Here is a 24,201-nt window from a genome sequence, read left to right as displayed (position 1 = left end):
ATGACTATAATTATGTCAGAACTTTTATCTAAAACTCTGGCCATATATGGACATATATTAACGACCCTCAATGCTCTCGTTATACACCAACTGCCCAGACTTCTCATGGTACAGCATAGCAAATTATCATCTGTTCTTTTTTAACCCATTAGACATCCATACCTAATAGGAATATGAACATAGAATATTTAATATTCTACACTTATCCAGCAATATGCACGGGAATGAATCCTGAAATAGCAGGGGAGAAAAATGAATTGTTAAAATGGCAGCACATGTTTGCCCATATCTATTATACCTGTACTTAAAAACATGATGTCATAGGTAATTCCATCCAACGCAGTCACCTGGTCCACTACAATCTGTGTGAAAGCCACATTTTGGATCACAAGCCTTGGTTTATTGCCAATTGGATCCACTGAATCCTCTATGAGAGGGTGGTCTTTAACAAACCGTAATGTCTTGTCGGGAAGATTAAGCGAGCTGGTGTAATTCAACGATCTGGCTTCATTGTTGATGCACTTTTAGATATGTAAAGAAAAATGATAATAATGAAAATATCTGTAACCAGTAGTTAGTTTAATAAAGTGAATAGTCGTTTAAAGCTTTTCTAAAATGCGCAGAGTACGCATTATGTTTCAAAACTGTGGGCCGAGTAAGGCTTTTGTAAAACTGGAAAGCCGATCATGTAATTACAGTATATTGACTCACTATGTGATAAGGATTCGTTGGAAATTTATACAAAAGGGTTTTCAGAAAGAGTTTTTGCTCAACAATACAGAGCACGGCAAAAAAACCCAAAAACTACAAAACAGACTGACGTATAAAGGGGAATTTTCATATCCTGACACCTATGATTCCCTACAGCTTGTTTTGCAATTTCTGTTGAATAAATAAATGTTGTACAAATGTAACAGGAGCAGTTTAAATACTTGTTCATCATACAGTTCACACATTATACAGCACATGACACCCAACAGATTTTGGTGACCTCAAGACCCAGAAAGAATCTCTTTGGATACTAAGAATGAGAACAGGGCTGGTGCAAGGATTTTTTTTTTAAAGCTGTGGCAGTTCCCCTTACCCAACAGGGTTTTGGGTAGGATCGGAAATCATGAAGAAGTCAAACATACTACTGAGCTGTGTACTGTCTATACCTGGCTTCATACATTTAGGTTTCCGAATAAACAGAACAGGTAAAATACACTTACCGCTCCTGGACGAGGTTTGGGAATTTCTCCATTAAAGCGTACCCACTTAGTGTGTGATTGCTCCACTGTTGCACTCTGCATATACTTTCCCGTTGCAAATACGGCTTCCACAGCAGAGACATTGTAGGCACACACAGCAGATATTCCAACGTTATTCCTTTAGAAGTATGAAAACATATATTAAGATCTCTGTAGGAGTACTTAATTGTATATTCTATTTACGTATATTCTGCAGGTGCTATTGCATAAAATCTGAATAATGGCACAAAATTGTTTAAGGCAAATTGCTTTTTGTTATTGTTGCATTATTTAGACAGATATTCACTTACTGTAACCAAAACTAAACTTTATCTAATCTGCTTCTATACATCACTCTGTTTTTATTCCTTTCTTAAAGGCACACTATAGTCACCAAAACAACTACAGCTTATTGTATTTGTTCTGGTGAGTATAATCATTCCCTGCAGGCTTTTTTTCGGTAAACACTGTATTTTCATTGAAAATACAGTGTTTACATTACAGCCTAGGGATACCTCCACTGCCCACTCCTCAGAAGGCTACTAGAGGTGCTTCCTGCAGCAGAGCTACACACTGTGCAGCACTGCCATTCAGTATATTCACCCTCATGCCATCAGTATCTTCACCCTCACCTGACTTGTGCTGGCTCTGCCCCTGATCTGCCTCCTTGACAGTCTCAGCCAATTATATGGGGAAGGCTCAGAGAATCACTTCTGACGATGTCAGCCAACCAGGTTGATCAGTAGCAGAGCCAGCAGCAGCAGACTTGAATACAAGTAAGATTATACTATATACTATATTTAGGGAGTAAGGGGGGCTAGATTGTGATTTTAACACTGTAGGGTCAGGAATACAGGTTTGTGTTTCCTGACTCTATAGTGTTCCTTTAAGTGCTCTAGTTTTTATAGTATCTTAAAGGACAAAGAACATCCAATTGTTACTTGTTTTTTTGTTTTTGTTTTTAAATTTTTACAATGAATGAAACTTTTTTTGCAGAAAACCTTACATTTCTGTTTGGCTGAGCAGCCATGTTGGCTCAATCCAACTTGCCTGTTGCTGCAGTGTCACAAAGAGCAGTTGCAGTAGCAAGCAAGTTAGGTTGAGAAGCAGCTGGTCAGAAAATAGTAGAGACTGGCCGAACATTTTTTCCTAAAAAAAAACCATCAATCATTAAAAAAAAAAAATCATAACATTTTATCAAATGTAGTAAACTTTAAAAAACAGACAAACAAGAAGTGTTATGACACTTGTCCGTTAAGGATCTTGAGGATGTAATATTACCCAGGTAATATTAGTAGAGGCAATTTTATCAGAGACATACAAGACTATGCTTATTTCTACAAAGAGTTAGTTAGTACGAATGGTTTTACCAGAATTATTCTTAACGTAGTATTAATATAAGTCAATGTAGACCACGTAGCAAAAGATGGCACTATGCACTCCAGATTGGTGAAACTGCAGACTTTGACAGGAATCAGACACAGAAATAAAGTTTTGGCTGCACAATTTCACATTTGTTAAATCCATTAGAAAAAGACCACATTGTTTGGCTGAAACGTTATTTCTGTAATATTCCTATAAAACTCCATCTTTTTCTACATGGTCTCTATGGCTGACACTTGGTGTAATTAATTTGTTCGGTCAAGGTAAGTAAATGTTGGTACACACCCTGAATTTAGTGGCTATGAAAATAGAGAAACCTTGTGAAGGGGTCTGTTACTGTAGATTAAAAGGACACTATAATCACCAGAACAACTACAGAATAATGTATTTGTTCTAATGTCTATATCCTATCCTTGCGGGCATTTTCATTTATAAAACTGCCTTTTCAGTGTTTACATTACTGCCTAGTAACACCTCTAGTGGCAGTCACTCAGATGGCCACTAGAGGTGCTTCCTGGGGCAGTGCTGCCCAGTATGCAGCACAGGTGTTCGGTTTCTACACGATCTGCATGGAGGCGATGAACTTCTCCATAGAGATCCACTAATTCAATGCATTTCAATGAAGAGAAGCGGATTGTTGGGGAAATGGGTTTTGACGAGAATGTGCAATAGACTCCCAATACTTTTCTTTGGGCCGGTATTGGATTGGCTGACATTGTTAAATTTGATGATCTCAGGCACATAGCGGAGTCAGCTGTGATGAGACTATTGTGGCACTGGAAAAAAGGGGCGTAAAATAACCTTTTTAAAGTAAAAAAAAGGGTGACGGGATCTATATAATAATTTTACCACTATAGTGTCAGGAATACATGTTTGTGTTCCTGACATTATAGTGTTCCTTTAATGTAAGTGACTTGGTGGCATTGCATATTATATTTTGTAGTTGTAGCGCAAGAATCCTGTGACATTTCTCCGATAAACCAAAAAAACTCACAAATTAGAGGTAAAAACGCCATAGATTACTGGCTCCTTTAAATCTGGAGATTTCAAGATGAAAACATCATTAATGACGTTGAAAATGAAATTATTTTCTGGCGAGTAACAGATGAGTTTGGCTTTGAGGAATGATGTCCACTTTTTCTGTAATGTTCTCAGTCCTCCTTGGTCTCCCTGTAAAGTAAAAGAAAAATATATCAATAATGATAAAATTGTTAAAATAAATGTAAAACGTTTTTTTACAGTTATATCGTTCAAATTATTAAAAGTTTACTGAATGGACATTGCACACCCTTTAAGGAAATCAGGGTGATTCAAACATTTCTCAGACTGTCTGATCCTCCTTTGATGATCGCTGCATGCATCTATTTAGTATTGCCTTAAAAAATATATGTCTCTTTCCTTCAAGGGAATTTGGAAAGATGTGATGCTGGAAGCTGCTTAAAGTTCAGCCCTTTGCTTTATTTTGACAAAATCAGGCTTGCATTTAAGACAAAATCTTCTATAATTTTTTTCACATACATCTTCTGATTGTGTTGGGATTTCAATGAAATCCTTATGCCTATAGCCTATAATGCTTTGTTTTTGTTTGTTAAAAGAACACTTAGTGTAAGCAACATATAGATGTTTTCCTAACACTAACATGTTCCTCTGCCTCCACACTCCCAGAGCACGAGGATGTCCAGCGCCATTTCACAAAGTCAAACTTTGTGAAACTCCAGGAAGTGCCTCTAGCGGTTGTATATCTCTAAAAAAAAATAATAATAATAAAAATAAAGATATGTTATACATTCCAGAACTAAGGGGGACTGGGGCAGTGCCCTCCAAAGACCTCTGTTAGTGTCACTATAATGCTCTGGTTAATTTTAAACATGTACTAAGCCTTACGTGTTGTAAAGTCTGTTTAGTATACATGGTACATGAATGTTTGCTATGACCAAGATCTTGTAACTATGCAGCTTAAAACAGTGTCTGCAAGGGCTAGGAGGTCAAGATTAGGACATCTTCAAAAACTGGATTATTTGAAGCTGTAACGATCCAACAGGAAAACAGGGCAGTTTTGCCGTTTCCTTTAATAATTCAGTCTGAGAAGAGACACAGCACACACTAAAATCACCAGAGTTGTCCGGGATGCCTGTCTCTACCAGCTTGCAACAGTTACCTTTTGTACTACTTGAACTAATAAAGTAAATCCTCTTTATAAAACCATGACAGGGTGAAAACTCTTGTTTGTTTAAAAAGATTACTTATGAACACACTTCATGTGATAAATCATCATCTGTTCCTGACTTAATTTAGTGACGTGTAATAAGTCATATTTATTTATTTGGAGGAATTAAATGTAAAGCTCAAACCATCATATCTACACATCTGTAGGAAGAAATACATAGAGGCCCTTAGGTGTACTTTGACATATTCCTTTTAAGAAAAAAAAAACAACAACTTGGAATTTGTTACATTTCTTTTTTTTTTTTTTGGTGGCTTAGGTTTTTTTTTTTTTTTCTAGGATTTTCATTTATATAATGTTCTTCAAAACTAAATTCATCACATCATACCGAGACCGAGATCGAGATCTGGATTATTTACAGAAATGCAAATACTTTATTTTAACAGGAAAAATAATACATTTTAAAAAGATAATTAAACAACTTTATTGAACTTTACCTACGATGCCTTAGTGGTTATAATACAAAGCTTGGCAAATATGTTATCATAAGGAATAAAAACTGGTTTTGTTCTTACATTTTATTTTTATAGCTGCTCCACGTGTATTCTGCCAGAGATTGCACGATATCCCCTCAACTTCCACCACATAATCTTATTTAACTTTTTTCTTTTCTTATATGCACGGAGCCTTCACCAGGCACCCTCCCCATGCTACATCAAGCCTACAAGTGAGTACTGATGAGTACTGATGAGTACCCGAGATGCCTGCAAATGCCTGCAGATCCCTGTCACTGTACATTGAGCTAGACTGCAGTGTCTCCATGTCCAACATATTAACTTTGAGTCACAGCCCAACTTTACACATCACAAGAGACCGCAGCCTTAAGTTAAATCCTTGCCGTCTAAGACCTAGTACCCCTTGCTCTGCACCGCAACGGTATTGTCTGTCCTGCCTACTGCACCCGCAGACCTATGTCAGCCGACAGCGATATGCCCGGCTCCAGTAGCCCTACCTAAGCAATGTCTAGTCAGCATGTCACAAGATGGTTACTGCTTAAAATGTACCAACGTTTGAGATATACCTACCTTGTTTTATTGTTATATCCTTGACATGGCCAGCAATCACACTGTATGGGGTCTGCCTGTGTTCTGAACTACTCCTGTATCAAATCGTACAAATATTCATGTCATAAATTCCTGGATTAAGCCTGCAAAATCTGATAACTCTTAAACCTACCCCGTATATTTTTAGTTGGATAAGCATGATGTATCAACCATTTATGTTTTCCGTATCTCATGACGTATCCTAATCAGTTATGTCTAATATAAAAAAAAAAATGTGCAACTTACATGTGCCAAGATACTGTCTATGATGAAAAGCGTATGTGTGCTGTTGTGGCACGTTAAATATGTCTGTCAAGCACTTGCACAGAAAAATAAAGAATTGAAAAAAAAAGAAAAAAAAAAAGAATTAAAATTATGTTTATATTATTTTACCTAATTCCATTGTTACTCACACTGCAACCAATTTAAATGTGGTACATAAGGAAACATTTGTTTGTTCCAATATCTTGTTAACACTATTTTGAGTGCTAAAATTCTACATTTGCTGTGCACGCTTTTATACCTGCCAATCCCAGACGGCACAAAAACTCACATTGAATGTATTTGCAATGTGTCTTCAAGCAGGATATAAAATCAGCAATTAATGCAAAAAAGGCCAACTCATTTATACAAAAATCACCAAAATGTTAACACATCTATGTGAAATGATGTAGGTAAAAGGATATATTTTTATTATAAACATAGAGCCTTTTTTGTTATGACACCTGTGGAATTTGATAACATGACCTCTGTAGCAGGTAAATTCCATATCATCATTATTGTAAATATAAAACAATTTTTGTTGCTCCAGGTGAAATCACATTTTTCTCAAATTTCAAAGGACATATAACCTTAAATAGGTCACCATTATAATCATGCCACAAACAGCCTGCCCTAGGCGTAATGATCAGGAACAGAATATACTTCAAGGTTTTATTATATACTCCGTAAAAGGCACACATATATTCATTCAAATAAAGAGCATCCTGGAATTTGATGGACAACAAACACACATTGAAAATAACCAGGTTAATGGACGATGGCAAAGAAGGTCAAATGAGATCAGTAACGACAATTCCAATAGACTCCACTCAGCTTACCCTTGGAGACAGGTGCCATAATTAGCATGGAGCACACAAGAAATCACAGCAATGCACAGCAGAAAGTGCAAACTGAACTTTAACAGTATCTTTTAAGCAAGCGTTGACAACTGCTATTATCAAAATGATAATAAAATATGGAGACCAGGATCCTCTTACAAAGACTCTAGCAATACTGCATATACACAGAGGGGAAGCATATATTTTGTATTTTATACACACATATTTAAGAGCACACGAACATAGCCAACAAACAGCCACTGAACATAGGAATCAAGGAGAAGTACATGAGGATTTAGTATAATCCTTGTGTGCACTTCTCCTTGTTTCATCTCTCTCATATATATATCAAGATGAGTGCACTCTGGAGACTGTAGTAGTTTAGTAAAATGCTTTTATCTAGCACAAATAGACATCAACGTTTCAGTCCTCATGGACTTTTTGCATGCTATATTATGGCTGGAGTTGGCATCGGAGCACTATAAAGACGGGGAACCAGAGTGCTGGGATCGTTGTATTATAAATATATATATATATATATATATATATTTATATTTCAAAAGATAGTACAGGTCCCCAGGACCTACATTTGCTGACGCAGCACCCCATAATGCGAGACTGTCAGGCATATTCATCGGAGCACTATAAAGACGGGGAACCAGAGTGCTGGGATCGTTGTATTATAAATATATATATATATATATATATATATATATTTATATTTCAAAAGATAGTACAGGTCCCCAGGACCTACATTTGCTGACGCAGCACCCCATAATGCGAGACTGTCAGGCATATTCAGGACTCTTGGCACCTATGGTTAAATAAGGCAAATATAAACTAAAACCTGGCAGTATGTATGAACAAGTAAGTGACAGTAAGCTACACTACTGAGAACGGGCAGAATGCTCAGTGAAAAGCCCTTTATATACGGTTGGGCTTTTATAAAGCCTTTAAAATGATTTTCTTGATCTATAGAAGGGTGGAGATTTCAGTGCATGTGATGAGTTGGTATGTCTTACAGATTCTAACACCGTGCGGTAGCAAGGGTTGTACGCATCTATTTCTAATGGATGTATTACCAGCAAATAAACTTTAACAAAATAGCTTTTGCTCTTTCTAAGACATGTTTATGAACATAAAATCTTCACAAAATGCAGATTCTGATTGGGAATACTTTGCCAGTGTTTCCTGAACACACAGAGTGATATAAGTGGGCAGCTGGGGTAATTCTTTCTTGTGAGTGATGACAGCTCAGTATGAATATCCACCTGTCATCACCAGTTAAGACAAAAAACAGCCTGTCAAAAGCATCCCATAGCACTTAAAGAAAATATGTGAAGAGGAGAGAACTTATAATTACCATGGAAGCTATATTTTTAACGTAAATGGATGGATGTGTATGCATGGCCAAATTCAGATAAAGGGCTTAGAAGTCATGCTATAAAGCGGCAAAAATTTAGCACATAAACAGCATAAATGGCCTAGATGGGAAAAAAAAGGAGAATATTTAAATTTCACCTGATTTGGCCTCAGATTTGCATTATCCTGATGAAGTCTATGTTAAATTAATAATAAGCTATTTTTGACTGCGCTGAATAGCAGTATCTAACTAGGAAAGTCACACTGTACCAATAAGGCAATAGTTTAGTAAAACTATTACAGTGTTATTCCCTAATGTAAACCGTCAGGAATTCAAAGAGAACCTCAAATGTTTGACCAAAAAGTGGTAAAAAAAAAAAAACAACAACAAAAAGTAATCGATATTTATGTTTTCAGTTCAACAATTGTATCAAACTGTTTAAAACGTAGTTGAATTCACTGTGAATTTATGACAATTCCCCTTTAGTGAATAACCAAAGTTTAAAAATTAACATAGGACAACAATGAATGGAAAGCCTTCTCAATATATCTATGCAATGTTTTTTTACTCTTCAAACACCTTTTATTGCTATTCTTTGAAACAAACAAAATATGTACATTAATATATATTTGCACTAAGACGTACGCATTCACACTCAGTGGCCACTTTATCAGGTCATTAACGGAAAAGGCCCTAGTGAGTCATATTGCTGCAACTCAATATGTGAAACTTGCAGACACAGTCAAGAGGTTAAGTTGTTGCTCAACCAAACACTGGAATAAGGAAGATATGTAATCAGGCACCTTTGACAGTCCTAAGATTTTTTTGTGCCAGACATCACGGTTCCAGAGTCAGCTGACCTATTGGGATTTTACACATTACGATCTCTATAGTTTACAGAGGATGGCACAGTAAACAAAAAACATTCAGTGAGTGTCCGTTCTGTGGGTAAAAATACCATATTAATGAGGGTTCAGAAGTGAAAGCGTAGACTTGTGCAAGTTGACAGAACCCAAATAGCCACTCTTTACAATATTGGTGAGCACAAGGGCACGTGTGAACCCATGGAAACTTGAAACTGATGACTTATAGCAGAGCACCTAGCTAGCCTCCACTCTTTTTTTTTATAAATCTGCTGCTGAGATATCCAGAGGAGGTTGGGCTGGGGTTTTGTGTACACCACTTGAATCCAGCCGGTTGTCCAGGCTTGTGGTGGTGTAAAGTTGTGGGGAATGTTTTTGTGACAACTCTCAAGCTCAAGAGTCCTTGAGTACCATCCATTTTTTGTTAAACCATTTTCGAGCAGTTTGACAAAAATTGGAAAACTTCCATTACCCAAAGCACTGTCGTTCTCCTGGCACTGAGATAATATATATCTGTGTAAATCCATAAGGGTTTGTTCAGCAATGACAGGCTGTGAGCCCTGGGATAAGTGAGGTCTTATATTCCTTCTCTGCATGGCGCTGTACCAGAGAAGCAATAGCTTTTATAGATACTACACCCGTAACATCCCATTTCAGCTGTTACACTTAAATTAAGTTATCTTTACAAAACACAGATGCCGCCCTACGTGTATTTGTAGCTCCCTGGGATTTCATACCAGTAAGAGTATTATATAGTCTCCCCCATAGTCTTTTTAATTAGTTTTGTGCAATGCATTGCACTTTGTCATAAGACTACCTCCACTTCCTACCATACTACAATTTAAAGACCTTTAACAAACACATTCATTATTAAATGCTCAAAACATAACAAAAAGCCCAGGACGACAACAGAGAGTCTCTTTTATGTCCGGAACAAAATGACGCAAAATGAACACATTTCTTTACCTAGCCGCAACAATGCTTTCTAAAAGATAGATAGATAGATAGATACATTTTGCATAAAGAAGCAATTCATTCAATACAAATATAAAACATGTTGTTTTGGTGCTTAGAGTGTCCCTTTAAACAAACAAAACCACACCATGCATTCTCATAAAAATATACCAAAAGAGAGATACACTAATACAAAAAAAACATGCTTAAAATGTGTGTACATTAAATATGTATGTGTTGGTTCATTTTACACGCAAATCATTTAAAACCTAAGTTCTATTACTTTAAATCTTTCTTTATATTGGAAATAAAGACAGAAATAAACAAAGACGAAGTTCCAGTGTTACAGATCCAGGAACTTCCCATAAAATATTTCCAATTTTCATCAGATATAGTAAGACCTATTTCTAAATATTTATTCTGAGAAATGATAAGATGAAAATGATAGTATATGAAATCAATGTTGTGCAACAAATCACATGGAAAAGTGCGTGGATTATGTTGTCCTTGCTAAGGAATTTTCAGCATACACAGTAAATTAACAGGGGGAAATAGAGTTCAGAGTTAAAAAAACAAACAAAAAAAAATCACATGTGCCTGTAGGAAAAATTCAAGAAATTATAAATATGCGTACACATTTTTCCCTTATCAACTCAGAGATAAGAGCAATGGTTGGATTGTACTACTACTACTACGTACTTAGCTAGATAACTTTCCTGCAGAACAGTGAAGCATGGTTTATGGCCAAATAGCATTTTGGTTACAATCTACAGGTTAATGACTACTAAACCAAATACATAAGGTATATATACTCCATATAAAATTAAAGAGTGCATTATGGGTAAAGAATGCCCTTGAGGCGTATCATCACAAGTAAACTGTATAGGCAGCTGTGTCTCTAGAACCCAGTGGTCTCAGATGTTATTATATAGATACAATAGGCAGGAATGAACTCTGCTTTTCTTAATGCAATACATAAGGTTAATAAAAGAAAATACACCTGTTTAAAGCTTTTCAATTTGGAGCACTTGTACAGGTACGTGCTAAAGCTAGCAGATACCTCCCTCACCAGGAAGAGGCTTACCCAATCGGACGTCTCTCGTTCTGGTATATACTTTTTTAAAACTTTGTTTTTATCCTACAAATCCCTGTTCAACAAGTGTTCATGTGGTACGTAGTTTAACTACCAGCCACAATTCCACTTGTCACAAAGGATGAGTGGAAGAGCTCAATAAGCCGATAGCTGTCATATTGCAGTCACTATTAATGGAACGGCTCAATAAGTCAACAGCAGTTATATCGCAACCACTCAAGACAGCAAAGGGGGAAGTAAAAGTTCTACTACAGACATTCATATGCCAGGGAGCAGACTTGTATATGCATTTATTTTTGCACATCACTGCAATTATAATCCATTCTCAGCATAGTCACAGGGTACAGGGTACTCTCTGCACCACAAGCTTAAAGTTACCATGTAAAGTGACAACAAAATTTGTTTCTTTGGCTTAAAGAGTACAGTAACACAACTGTTGCAGCATACGTTCCATATCAGGAAACCTATCAGACATAACAAGGTTATAATAACAGTGAAGGGGAAGAATACAGCTAAATAGTATCAATAAAAGGGACGGTCAAGTAAATCATCCACGGCAGTTTCCAGTACTTAGGAGAACAAGGAGCTGCACAGACTTTGAGAGCGTAATTACATGTTACCTAGGATCCTCACTGATCTCTCACTGATCTGGCTTCAAACATGGATCGTCAGGGGAGTCTACATGTGAACTTGATATCGTTTTGAGTAAAATTATTTATTGTTATTATTTATTATCTACTAAATTTATTCACTAAAATTATTTATTGTTTAGCTGTGCCTTATTGCAGTTGTGTTTTTTGGGAAGTGCTTCTCCTTCCTCCTCCTACAGATATATTTTATACAGAGACAACCTGTGATAACAAATGTGCAAGGCCTGCTTTTGCAACAAACTGAATTCACCCGCTTAGCAAATTATGGGTATATTTCTGGGTTAGGGCTCCAGTTCTGATACCAGCCTTAATCCTCCTTAAACACTTATCTCTATGCTTGTCAGACGGTAAAAATAACTGGAAGACAAATAAATAAGAATGCTTCTTGGAGTTATGTTAAAAGTGCAGCATAGAAAAAACAACAAATTAATGGAACATAATAGGTAGAAGTCTCTCAATAAAACACCCGCCCTTTTAAAGGGAATTCAAGCCCCTCCCACAACTACAGGCCAAGGCCTTACATATATGGATTGAAAGTGATGTTGGTTTAGGATTAGCTAAGGCTATGTAGTCCCCATATCCTTCTTACTACACCTTCACTTAAAGGGACACTATAGGCACCCAGACCACTACATTTTAAAGAAGGGGTCTGGGTGCAGTGTCCCAGCACCCTTAACTCTGGAAACCTAGTTGTTGCAGTTTTGTATAAATTGCAATAATTACCTTTGTGGGGTAACTACACTCTACTCACTGTCTACCAGAGGCAGAGATGGGCTCTGTAGGGAGCTACAGTGCCAGGAAAACAACTTTGTTTCCCTTTAAACACTACTCTAACAGATATGCATGTGAAAGTGTTCAGTTAATATTTGTGCATCATGTACACCTTAATCATGATGCACTGCAGAGTCATTTGCTTGGTTAGAAAATCAGTGAGACAAGATGAAGGGACACGAAGTCAGGGCAGACCAACCCAACACTTTGTTCATGTAGTTCTGTTTGTGTGTATATGTGCAAGAGGAAAGACGCATTGCAAAACCTACTTGCTCCAAAATTTACAGCAGAATGAGTGACAGACTACAGAGGTACAAGTATTTATCAACACACCAGGGGACAGACACCTTGTAACACCACTTAAATAGACACTCCACTGCCCAAATAAAAAATATAAATTCAGTAGATATAGCCCCAATGAAAAAAACTAAACAAAAACATGGAAGTACATCTAAAACTGCAATTTCTGCAGATCTCTTATCTCAAGCTTTTAAAGACCTCCCTTCTTATAGCAGCCCAGTCATTCTGTGGCTGACCAACTGCAGGCTTACTAATGCTCTGAGCAAATGGTGCCTCTTGAGTTTAGCATACTGAGCTAAACAATCAGGAAGTAACAGGACAGGGTGTCTGATTGACAGTCGGTGGAGTGTAACAAGACTAATTTATAAAAGTGGAATTTCTTTGTAAACAGAATTTTTTTTATTTTTTTTAAATTAAAAAAAAAAAAACAGGACACACTGCAAGGGTAGAACTACAAAAATACATTTATTCACACAGAAACATATGAAAATCACAAAAAGCACATGGCCTAAGTAGTTTATAATAAATAAACAAGCACAGTATAAATGATGTGTTCAGAGCCACATGATAACTTTATCTTGTGACTCTTATTACATTATTTACACTGTGCTTGTTTATTTAATATGAACTGCAAAGTTATTTAGGAAATGTGTGTTTTTATGATTTTCATAATTGAATGTGTGAATAAACTTTTTTTTTTTTTGTAACATTACCTTTTCAGTGTTTAGTTGTACATTTTACAGTATATTTAGTTTCACATCCCTTGAAATTCTCTTCCAAATAACAGGAGCTGTGTAATTCAAGCAAAACAAACTGACCTGTCACCCACTGGTTAAACTCCCATCGATCACTCACCTTGCACACTCTAGCAATCCTTGGTATTAGAAGCTTGCTTAGAAAGTCAAATTCAACAGACACTTCTGTGAAGAAGAAATACACTTTGTCATCATCTCCTTCTGGGTTGGTCTGAGGAGCTCTGATCACATCCGCATACACAAAGTTTGGTTCTGGAGAGAAGGAAAAAATTAAATAAAAAAATAAATAAGCTAAACGTCAGATTAAATTCAGAACATATTGAATTCGTAAGATTTGTCTTTTTTGAGGAACAAGCATGTATGATGCACTAACTCATTAAAGAGCACAGTGAAAGAGAATCTAATCTAATCTTAAAGCGACTGTCATCAACCTCCCACCAAAAAACTGCATTTCCTTTATGAAATTCTCTTAACGACTATGCTTGAATTTCCCAGAAATTCCAACTCAGCCAAAAAAGACTACGTGGTCTTATGTCTTTCTTTTGCTTGACAAAAGCCCTGAGCCGTCACTAGTGACACCTGAAGAAAAAAGGCACTTGCTGCAGAGGATTCAACTATCTTGTGGGATCCTACATGGATATCAGTGTTATACTCTCGTGCATGCATGACAGTACAGCGCTGATATCTGCTCCTGGCAGAGGACCTTACAGAAAAAGTATGCAGTGCCAGCAAGAGACAGGCTCAGGTAAGAAAAACAGCCTTCTCCTGCACCCTGCGGAATGCAAACAGTCACCATCTGGGATCTGTGCTAAATACGCATCTGGAAAATGCAACTCTTAAAGCTTCAAATTACTGACTAGCTTTACTGAATGTTATGACCTTTCAGTTAAATTGTCAGTAAAACCAACTCATAAACACACCTGTTTTATAAAATGTTTTATGAAACTTACTGTTGGCATCTCAAACTAAGAAGAAAATCCGTAATATAGCAAAGGCAGAGTAAATGACTGCTGGGAAGTGAGAAGAGAGGGTTTTTTTTGTTTCATTTCTTTCACAACCTTTTCTGTCTGTTGGCTAATGGGTATAAGAAAGATCTGCTTCCTCTTTTTGAAAAAACCCAGATAGATTTTATTTACTGAAAAGCTAAAATGACAATAATTTCCGATTTCTGTATTCTGAAGATATAAGAGATAAGAATAAGGCACACTTACCTCTGCAGCACTTCCAGCTGTTGGTGAGCTTAGGCATCTGAATGTAAAGTGCTGGACCAGCACATGTGCACTCAGATACTATTGCATGTGTGCCATATATACAAGCACCTTCATGGTGACAACAGGCACAACACAATGGTGTATTGAACAAATTTGCATTGTATGCTCTGATCGTGCTGAGGCAATCTGACATACAACATAAATACAATTTTTAAAAATGATAACAGTTTTATATTTTTTTTATAATTTCAGTTAAATTCCAGGATGCCATAAGCCAAAATAGGGTCAACATGTTGTAAGCCTGAGCTTGACAAAAGATTACAAAAGACAGAGCACTGCCATCAAGTTTTGTCCAATCCCAGATGGCTGTGGGATTTAGACATCAATCTATGGTTGCTCCTGAGGTCCTACTGGATCATTCATAGACCTCAGGCATGCACTAAATTAAAGCACTGATGCAGCTCCTGGCAAGTGAAGATAACAAAACCGGGAGCTGAAGAGGATCCCTCACAAGAGACCACTTCAGGTAAGTAAAAAATTACTTCACCATTTGCAAATGGATCATAACTGGATTGGTAACTTTCAGTTGTATTTGCACATCACGCAAAGAGCCCTGAAAGTAAAAGATCTGCTTTTAAGGAATATAAACACACATGGGCAACTTCTAGGTACATCTTGGGTTGTGGCAAAGTGACAGAAGTGGCACTACTGCTTTATTTTGCCAAGAAGGTCCTTCAGAATACTAGCATAAATACTGAGTATATTGCGTCATGTTCTGTATGAAGTTTGCATATGTGAATTTCAGGTGAGATACAAATGAAAGGGCTGCACACTGCAGCATGTTTTGCTAAGTATCCAAATTAAAATAATTATTATATCACTTTCAAGATTATTCTGAAGATCAATAAAAATTAAAACAAAACAATTGCCCTTCATGTAAGGAAAATCTAACAGCTTACAGCAGTCAGCAATTTTGTATGTCAAAAACAGTTTAAGACACGAAAAGATGTACTGTATGTAATTCTAGCTTAATTACTGTGATGGAATTTAAATCTTGACTACTTACCATTAAGCCATGGTACAGCGTACTCCGTTCTTAATTGGCTTTGATGGGAGTGTCTAAAAATAATTGGTTCACTGCCCAAAAAGTTATTGGATGTTGCAGAATAAAGCTCGCCATCTTTAGAAAATAAATTTTAAAAAATCAATAAAAGAATAGAATATCAATTTCACAACATTTTAATTTCTAGGTTTGAGGTCAAAGTCCATATTTTTGTATAGCATGTGAAATTTAGGTAGCATTAACTTCATTTTTTCAGAATCCACTATTCTAAGGTTGGAATAATAGAAATGTTTAGATTCATACTTCATGCCTTTCTTAAGGAGTGACTGATGAACTAAAATTAGATATCTTTATTTAAATAGGCCAATTTGAATAGATATTCATGATTTATTGTTAACAAAACATTTTTAATAACCTTTTTCCCCCCCAAAGCATTTTCTATAAAGAAGAAACAAGTCCTTTGTTTTCTTCTTAAATATGTACCAAGCAATGCACATGGCTGTCAGGCATGTTCAGTACCAGCCAACAAAATAATAGCAAATATGTAATGCCCAGCAATTATCTTATACCACATGCAATACAATAGATAACTAGTTTAAAAAAAAGAAAAATCATTATGTCAACATTCAGGCTTGCTGTGAGAATCCCCAGCAGACTTGGACCCATGTGAAATATTAATTAATAATAGAGGTACAACAAGCTTTTCTTTCATGAACAGCAGATAGATTGTGCCCAAAACCATGAAAAACGATTTATTACAATAGATCTCTGTATTATATTGAATTATCCCCTTGAGCTGGGTTTAAAATGTCACTAAAGTTAACACAGCAGATTTTGGGTGTGTTGCTCGCACAGTTGTGTTCTGCTGGAAGAGAGAAAATATAGGACAAAAGTCACAGAAGAAGGAGCCGTTCACTTACCGACCATCACTGAAGTGTAACTATGAGCTGGATCAAAGGGGCATCTTCCTTTGCCATCCTCATTCTTACCCAAGAATTGAAAAGTGTTTAAATCCTGCAACACAAAATGCCATCGCAGGCAATAAGCCAAATTAGACAATAGAGCCGTGTAGAAAAGGATTAGAATGGGATCACAGGCACATTATATATTAATATTGGCATTTATATAGCACTGTAAATCAACACCTATGCATTATAAGCACAATCTTGTATCTGGAATCAGGTCCAGAATTAAAGGCATACCTAGATTGCTTACGTCTGACATGCCCATAAGGTAGGCTTGCCACATGTCTTCGTTTTTGCAGTCTGTATGCAGATGTAAGCAATAGCAATGTATTGGTGGTGAAGACACTTAGAAATGTAGAAATGTAATCATATTTTTTGTACGGTACATGTTAAATGCAGCAATGATTCAAGCCCTGCAATTCATTGTGGAATGAGAAAAGCCAGAGCATCATGGTGGGAGATTCAAAAATGCCTTGGCTAAATGCTCCCTGCTTCTATTTTGTTGGACAGCGCAGACTATACGGACACCCCTCCAGTAGCTGATTAGACTTATGGTGCAGCCGATAGGTTATTGTATTTCCTGTACACTGCACAACACTTTCAGAATAATAGAGTGGCACACCTAATAGACTGCACACAGGGGGACACTCTATAGTCACAGCACATACAATATATACAAGGTCTGTACAGAGAGAGTGTGATATTCACCATGTACATGATAAACAGATGGGAATTGGTCAATAACTGCTGTTGAGCTTCAGGGTAGTACAGGACATATGGTTTTCCCAAACATGTGGTGATGATAACTACCTAGTGTTATGAGTTGAAATGGCAAACATATAAACAACATTAAAGCTCATGTATCTGCCAGCTGTATACTGAGGCATGCAGAAGTTTGGATACCGATTCCAGAAAAAGAATAGGAGCCCTGTTGTGTGAGCACATAGTGTGTTTAACAAACTTAGTAAAAAATCCTTTACAGAAGCACTGAGTGGATTTACTGTTCTGCTGCCTCGTGTTCTCTCATGAGGCTCACGAATCCCCAATTACCAGTCTCCCTTTTAGGATCTGGCCCATTATGAGTAACCACTTCTAAAGAGAACAATTGTTTATAAGGATACTCACCAGATGGTCACAGGTAGGCTGAAAGGCATGGGTTCCACACACATACAGGACATTGTCACCGAGCGGCTGTAGCACCCGGATAAAGTTAAAGCACTCAGTCTGTAACAAAGAAAGCAATGTAAATCAGTTATCAATTCAAATAAACAGAACAAGTTAAAGTAGTTTTATTTATTGATTTATGTAGGATATCTCCATCTCAGGGGCACTTTGGAGTGGACTTTTAATCCTCAAAAGTTAAAACATATATTTTAAATATATACACACACGAACACAAACACATACATTTTAAGGATTAAAAGTCCACTCCAAAGTGCCACTGGGAAGGAGATATATTAGTACAGGGTATTCATAAAGACATATTCTTTAATCAAAAACAACACACACACACAAACACAGTTTTACATTTTACAAGGTTACTTAATATCACCTATCACAGCAAACAAATATGGGGATTCAGTTCTGCCACATGGCCACAGTACCAGACTATAGGCGAGTCCTACACTAATTGTAACATGTGAGACAAATACAATAGTGCTAAATAAACTAAACTTTAGTTTTAACACTATCTTTTTGAATTGCTTTATATCACATTCATTTTGCATGATATATATTCACAATGCTATTATGACAGATTAATTAAATACACTTTAGGTAATTTAGCACTAATTAATTAATTTGGATAAATGTGTCAAAAAACAACATTAAAAGTCTTCTTGCACCATAACCACTACAATAAACTATTGGAAGTTTTGGTGCACAGGATCTCTCTCTAAACACATCATTCTCTAAATGATATTCCCATCTTCAATAGCACACTTTCCAAGTTTATGACATCAACCAACTGTGCAAACATTAATTTTTCTGCAATGTGTCAGAAATCTGATCTGATTTTATTTGTAAAGATTAAAACCTATAAACATTGTATTAATGAATCGCTGTAATAAATAAATCAACATCATATTAGTATCAGATCCTGTAATTGTTATACTGCTGAGAATTTCTTCATAACTAATGTGCTCTGCTCATTTTCACAGCTTTGGCAAACCTTTGGCTATTTTCCAAAGTTACTACAGACACAAAGTAAATAAAACATTATGTATCCAACTAATCAGGCAAAATGTTAAATCCGTGTCAATGTAACATAGGATGCTAAGCTATTATTGTCAAAGCAACATAATTCTTCATTTCATTTGTTTTTTGTTTATTTAGCAAATTTCTCTTTTTTGGCACATTCCATCAAATTAATTTAAAACTACACAAGTTGAAATAAAATCTATTCATTTTGTGGTATCTCAATATTTCCCAACAAATAGTCTTTGGTAAATACTCAAGTAACAACTAATCAACACAACTATGCTGGTTGGTAAGTCAGTCAGTAACAAATAGCACATTAGTCAGCTCTGTAATGGGTTACATGATATAGATGACATTTTCTTCTACCTTCGTCTCCATTACACTCTAACACGAACATAAAATAAATGAATCCCCAACAACAAATGAATAAATACCTACATAACCAAAGGATTTCCAGAGCCACTACATAATAAAAATTAGGACGTAAAAGGAAAAAACAAACAAAAACAAATTTTATATATAAAAAAAATTGTTTTTGTTTGTTTTTTTCCTTTTTACTTTTCCTAGAACTGTGGAAAAACGAATACAATTTGAGATGGTTTGTTAAAGTCTTAATGGAGGTCACAAAAGGGACGGATTTCCAGATCTGCTAATACATGGCCATTGAATCTCTGATAACAACTAGAATTTTAGAAAATAGATTAACAAACAGAGCTGATCTGAACAAACATTTAGGAAACTAGGAAAGTTTAATAAAGTATTTGCAAACCTGTATATGGAGAAGTTAAACTAAAGACATCCATTACAATGTAGTCAATGCATTAACAAGTAAAAAAAAAATATAGTATCTGCTGCCTATACTTCTTGCAAGCTGTGAATTTGGAAACATGTTGGTGAGTGCCACGGGGGGGTTACAGCTCAATGTGGCATGCAATACAACTGGGTACACTTGACATTTTCCAGATTGCCAGCTATGGATTACATCCATTTCATGTTATATTGAAACACTGTCCAGCAAGCCCTGCTGCACTGAGGTCAGGAAAGCTTGGATTTAAACTGCATGAAAAGAGAATTCACAGCCCCCAAGCAACTTGCAAGTACCATCACAATACAGCACATCTCACCGATGTATAAATAAAACTGGCAGTTCATTTTAAGAACTTACTTTTGTAATACTCAACCACATCCTTTACTACATCACAGACTTACGTCTTATTTGTGTATTTCCTTTCATTGATGGTTATCAAACGGTCCTTGCCAGCACCAGTTTTAAACAGAAACATTTTCATAGTCAATGTTACTGTACCTCATTTACAGGCCAATTTAAAAGCTGGTAACATGTGCATTTGAAAGACATCACCCCAGTCTGGCAGCATGTTTATGATGTAGGGTATTGCTAGGAGGGGTTTAACCATGCTTAGAGCCCTCAGAGGGCCCTCGAAAAGCGCCAGGTGTGAGTTAATTGTTTTTCATTGTTAGCCTTGAGCTCTGAGTTAAAACCCACAATTGGAGGTACCAGTTATTTCTTAGTACTCGTACTATTGACAAATAAATAACACTTCCAAATTCAGATATGTTTAAATAAATTATGTAATAATCTAATGATTTCACATACAAAAGGCAAAGTGTTGAACAGAAAAAAAAATACTATTATGTTTAGCATTGACTCTACCCCTGGTCTTTTTGCCATGTAATAATAGCCCTTTTTATAATACATGACCCATTTGGTGCTGGCAATATAGCATAATCTATTTCTTAGTAGTGTTTTATTGTAATATTTCACACCGGAGGAAGATAGATAGAGAGATGGTTAGAGGTGTAGAGAGACAAATTAGTTTATTCACTAAACACTGAGAAGGGCATTGATGATTGAGGATCTCAGCAATGAAGGAGTCGTCAGCCACAGCAAGACCTGCACAGTGTGGGAGAAAAGGCGAGTAAAATCACATTTTTACTGCAAAGAGAGGGGGATAGCTACCCATATAGCCACTTCAGGACTACTATTATTATTATCATCGCCATTTATATAGCGCCAACAGATTCCGCAGCGCTTTACAACATTATGAGAGGGGGATTTAACTATAAATAGGACAATTACAAGAAAACTTACAGGAACGGTAGGTTGAAGAGGACCCTGCTCAAACGAGGTTACAGTATATAAGAGTGTCAGAAATACAAGTTTGTGTTCCTGACTCAACAATGTTCCTTTAAATTATTATCCAAAATATGAAGGATCTTCAACTGTCCGCCCTCACCAAATTTGTTTCTAATTACAACTCACACAACTCTTTTAGCCACAGGCTGGTATAAAATTACTGGATATGCAATTAATAAGCCTGGAGATTGCAGTATGTCACATCTGATTCACATTAACAGCATAGCGTATGTTATTTTAAACATAGTCACAAGTAGATGTTTAAAGTATAGGTTTAAAACTATATACTTAAAAAAAAAAATATTCTCACTCACTAAAATAAGAACCCAGACAGTGCAGTCAGACAACATACCACTATATAATTAGAGAAACACAAAAATGATGATATAATCCGGCCAATATATATATATATATATATATATATATTTTTAATGCAAGATACCTGTCTGGATTTGCCTTTTTTACCACACGCATCGCTTTTCTCATCACTGACTTTCCAGTAAGCCTGTCGAAAGAAAGGGAAATCACAGCTTAGAACAATAGAGTTACAATTCATACAGCTGAAGTGAAGCAAGAAGGGGAAAAAAACAATATGTTATTTGTATACACCAGTAACTTTAACCATTTCTATATCAGTGACAGGTAAGAAACATAGAATGTGACGGCAGATAAGAATCATTCGGCCCATCTAGTCTGCCCAATTTTCTAAATACTTTCATTAGTCCCTGGCCTTATCTTATAGCTTTATGCCTAGCCCCCGCATGCTTAAACTCCCTCACTGTGTTAACCTCTACCACTTCAGCTGGAAGGCTATTCCATGCATCCACTACCCTCTCAGTAAAGTAAGGCAAATCTATTAAATTTCCCATAATTCTTAGCCAGACACTTGTTTGTCTAAACCATTAGGGTAAACGTGGTCCCCAACGCTACAGTGTCAAAGAACGGCGTCTCTAGACCTTATTCTTTAGTAATGTACTTATCCAGTTTTAGGAGAGATGGCTTAGTTAACAAACAGTTATTGACAGTACAAAAATAGAATTATGGGTATAACATTATCTTGAAATAGAGAAACATTCTACGGTTTCCTATGTGCACTGTGTATACCCTCATAACACCGCAAGTTTATTTTACACAAACATTCCAATTACAGACAATCCACAGTTTGTATCATTTTAGCTACTAATGTTTTAATCCAGGTTTCTTTTACCATTTCTCTCCATACTTTGTGACTAGAATAGGGTTGACAACTTATTGCGACTTCTTTTCTGTTTTTTTTTCTTTGATAATTTTTTCACAGATAGGTTAAGCGTAACTGAAACAGACCACACTACCAGATGCATGTGCTTTTTTTTTTTTTTTAGATAATGATTCCACCTCTACCCTCCCACCATAGAACTATAAAAATCAATGATGGCATGTGCATTTTATGTGTGGAAATGATGGATATGAAAACCTTTGCCCCCATTGTTAGTGATTTTCTGTGCAACACCAATAAAAAGACAACGATAATCATTGACACATACTAAATTGTCATACATAGACTTGTATTTTGACTTTATTAATTACCTCGTGGATTTTCTCTGTAATATTGATGGATTTCACCGCAAATATGACTTCTCTTGCGCCCACATACAGGATATTCTCATCTTCACTCAGTAATAAAGAAGTATAGTTTAAAACTCCTTCCACGTTAAGATGTGTTAAATGAATTTCTGGCAAAGAAAGACAAATCGGTTTAAAGTAACTATATCAGTGGGCAATTTATACATATGATGACCATCCAAAATCCAGTGATCTTCGAACAAATATACAGATCTTTCATGTACTCCTTTACAGCTGTTTTACGCACAAACTTCTTTGCACATTACATAAGTATCCAATTCTCCCAGTTTTACACAGAAATATATACCTGCTGTTACCATTTACCATGCAGGCACTGTGAAGCACCCCCCTCCCCCCTCAAAAAAAACCAACAACTAATCTGCTCTTACAAATAGATATCAAAATTAGCTGAAAGCTTAGACTGCTTAGCACGTAATTTGCTAGTTTATAAATAACATTTTATAGCTTATAAGGAATTTGGTACTAAGATTAGGTTAGGTTCTTGGTCGGTTAGTAGAGACAATATTTGGCATATTTCCAATAATCTATATCGGTCTGGCAATTTACCGTTATTACAAAAAATGAACTCAAGTCACTGCACGCTGTCTTCCATAGCCAGAAACACCAGCCAATGAGGCGCCATGTTGTGACCTCACATCACCCCTTTCTGTGAGTCCCGGCATGCCGAGACAGGGATGTGACATCGTGAGTAGTCTACTGTAAATGCACTGGGCTAAGTGACTGAGAATGATAGCAGTGTGATTGCTGTCAGTATATTTAGTTAATGTCAGATTTAAGTCGAAATTGTGTTGCTTTTTCAAAACTATGAAAGTACAGAATATCAGCAACATTTGTCAGTAATCAGCCTGATAAGCAATCGATAATATATATCGGCATCCCCTCTGGGAAAATGATATCGGTTGATCCCTAATATGTACTGTAATTTGCAAATTGTAACATGCTAGGTGGAAAGCTACTAATTAGGAAGCTCAAATGTAATCAGTGTACAGAATAAACAAACAAGCTCCGGCCAATATGACACAGCTTTTTCATCTTAAATTCTGAGTAAAAACATAGACTAAATTGTTACCAGGTAAGTAGGTACACATATGAAATTATTTTAATGGCATAAAACAATATAACTGAAAATTATGCTCAGAGATCAATACACCATTCTTCATGTAAAGTGAACTCAGCGACCAAAGGCCACAGGGAGAAAGAGCACATGTTTGACATTCCTTTTTCAACATTCCTTTTCTTTGACAGGGAACAGTAAGG

At 36.3% G+C, this 24,201-nt stretch overlaps 1 protein-coding gene across 3 annotated transcripts in view; it reads right to left on the bottom strand.

Moving 5' to 3' along the window:
• The window catches only part of SEMA4D (semaphorin 4D), a 141,859-nt gene that overhangs the window by 37,572 nt on the left and 80,086 nt on the right, over nucleotides 1–24,201 (bottom strand). For all 3 annotated transcript variants that reach the window (XM_063454940.1, XM_063454941.1, XM_063454939.1), the window contains exons 4-12: nucleotides 22,888–23,033; nucleotides 21,764–21,826; nucleotides 18,093–18,191; nucleotides 16,923–17,016; nucleotides 16,006–16,119; nucleotides 13,829–13,980; nucleotides 3,607–3,782; nucleotides 1,212–1,368; nucleotides 299–521 (exon numbers count right to left, since the gene is read on the bottom strand). In XM_063454940.1, coding sequence (XP_063311010.1) covers nucleotides 299–521; nucleotides 1,212–1,368; nucleotides 3,607–3,782; nucleotides 13,829–13,980; nucleotides 16,006–16,119; nucleotides 16,923–17,016; nucleotides 18,093–18,191; nucleotides 21,764–21,826; nucleotides 22,888–23,033 — 1,224 coding nt within the window. The remainder of the gene's footprint in view (nucleotides 1–298; nucleotides 522–1,211; nucleotides 1,369–3,606; nucleotides 3,783–13,828; nucleotides 13,981–16,005; nucleotides 16,120–16,922; nucleotides 17,017–18,092; nucleotides 18,192–21,763; nucleotides 21,827–22,887; nucleotides 23,034–24,201) is intronic.

This window comes from Pelobates fuscus, chromosome 5 (assembly GCF_036172605.1).
Source record: "Pelobates fuscus isolate aPelFus1 chromosome 5, aPelFus1.pri, whole genome shotgun sequence".
Classification (NCBI taxonomy): domain Eukaryota; kingdom Metazoa; phylum Chordata; class Amphibia; order Anura; family Pelobatidae; genus Pelobates; species Pelobates fuscus.
The sequence above is the reverse complement of the archived record's forward strand: the minus strand, read 5'-3'. Positions and strand labels throughout refer to the sequence as shown.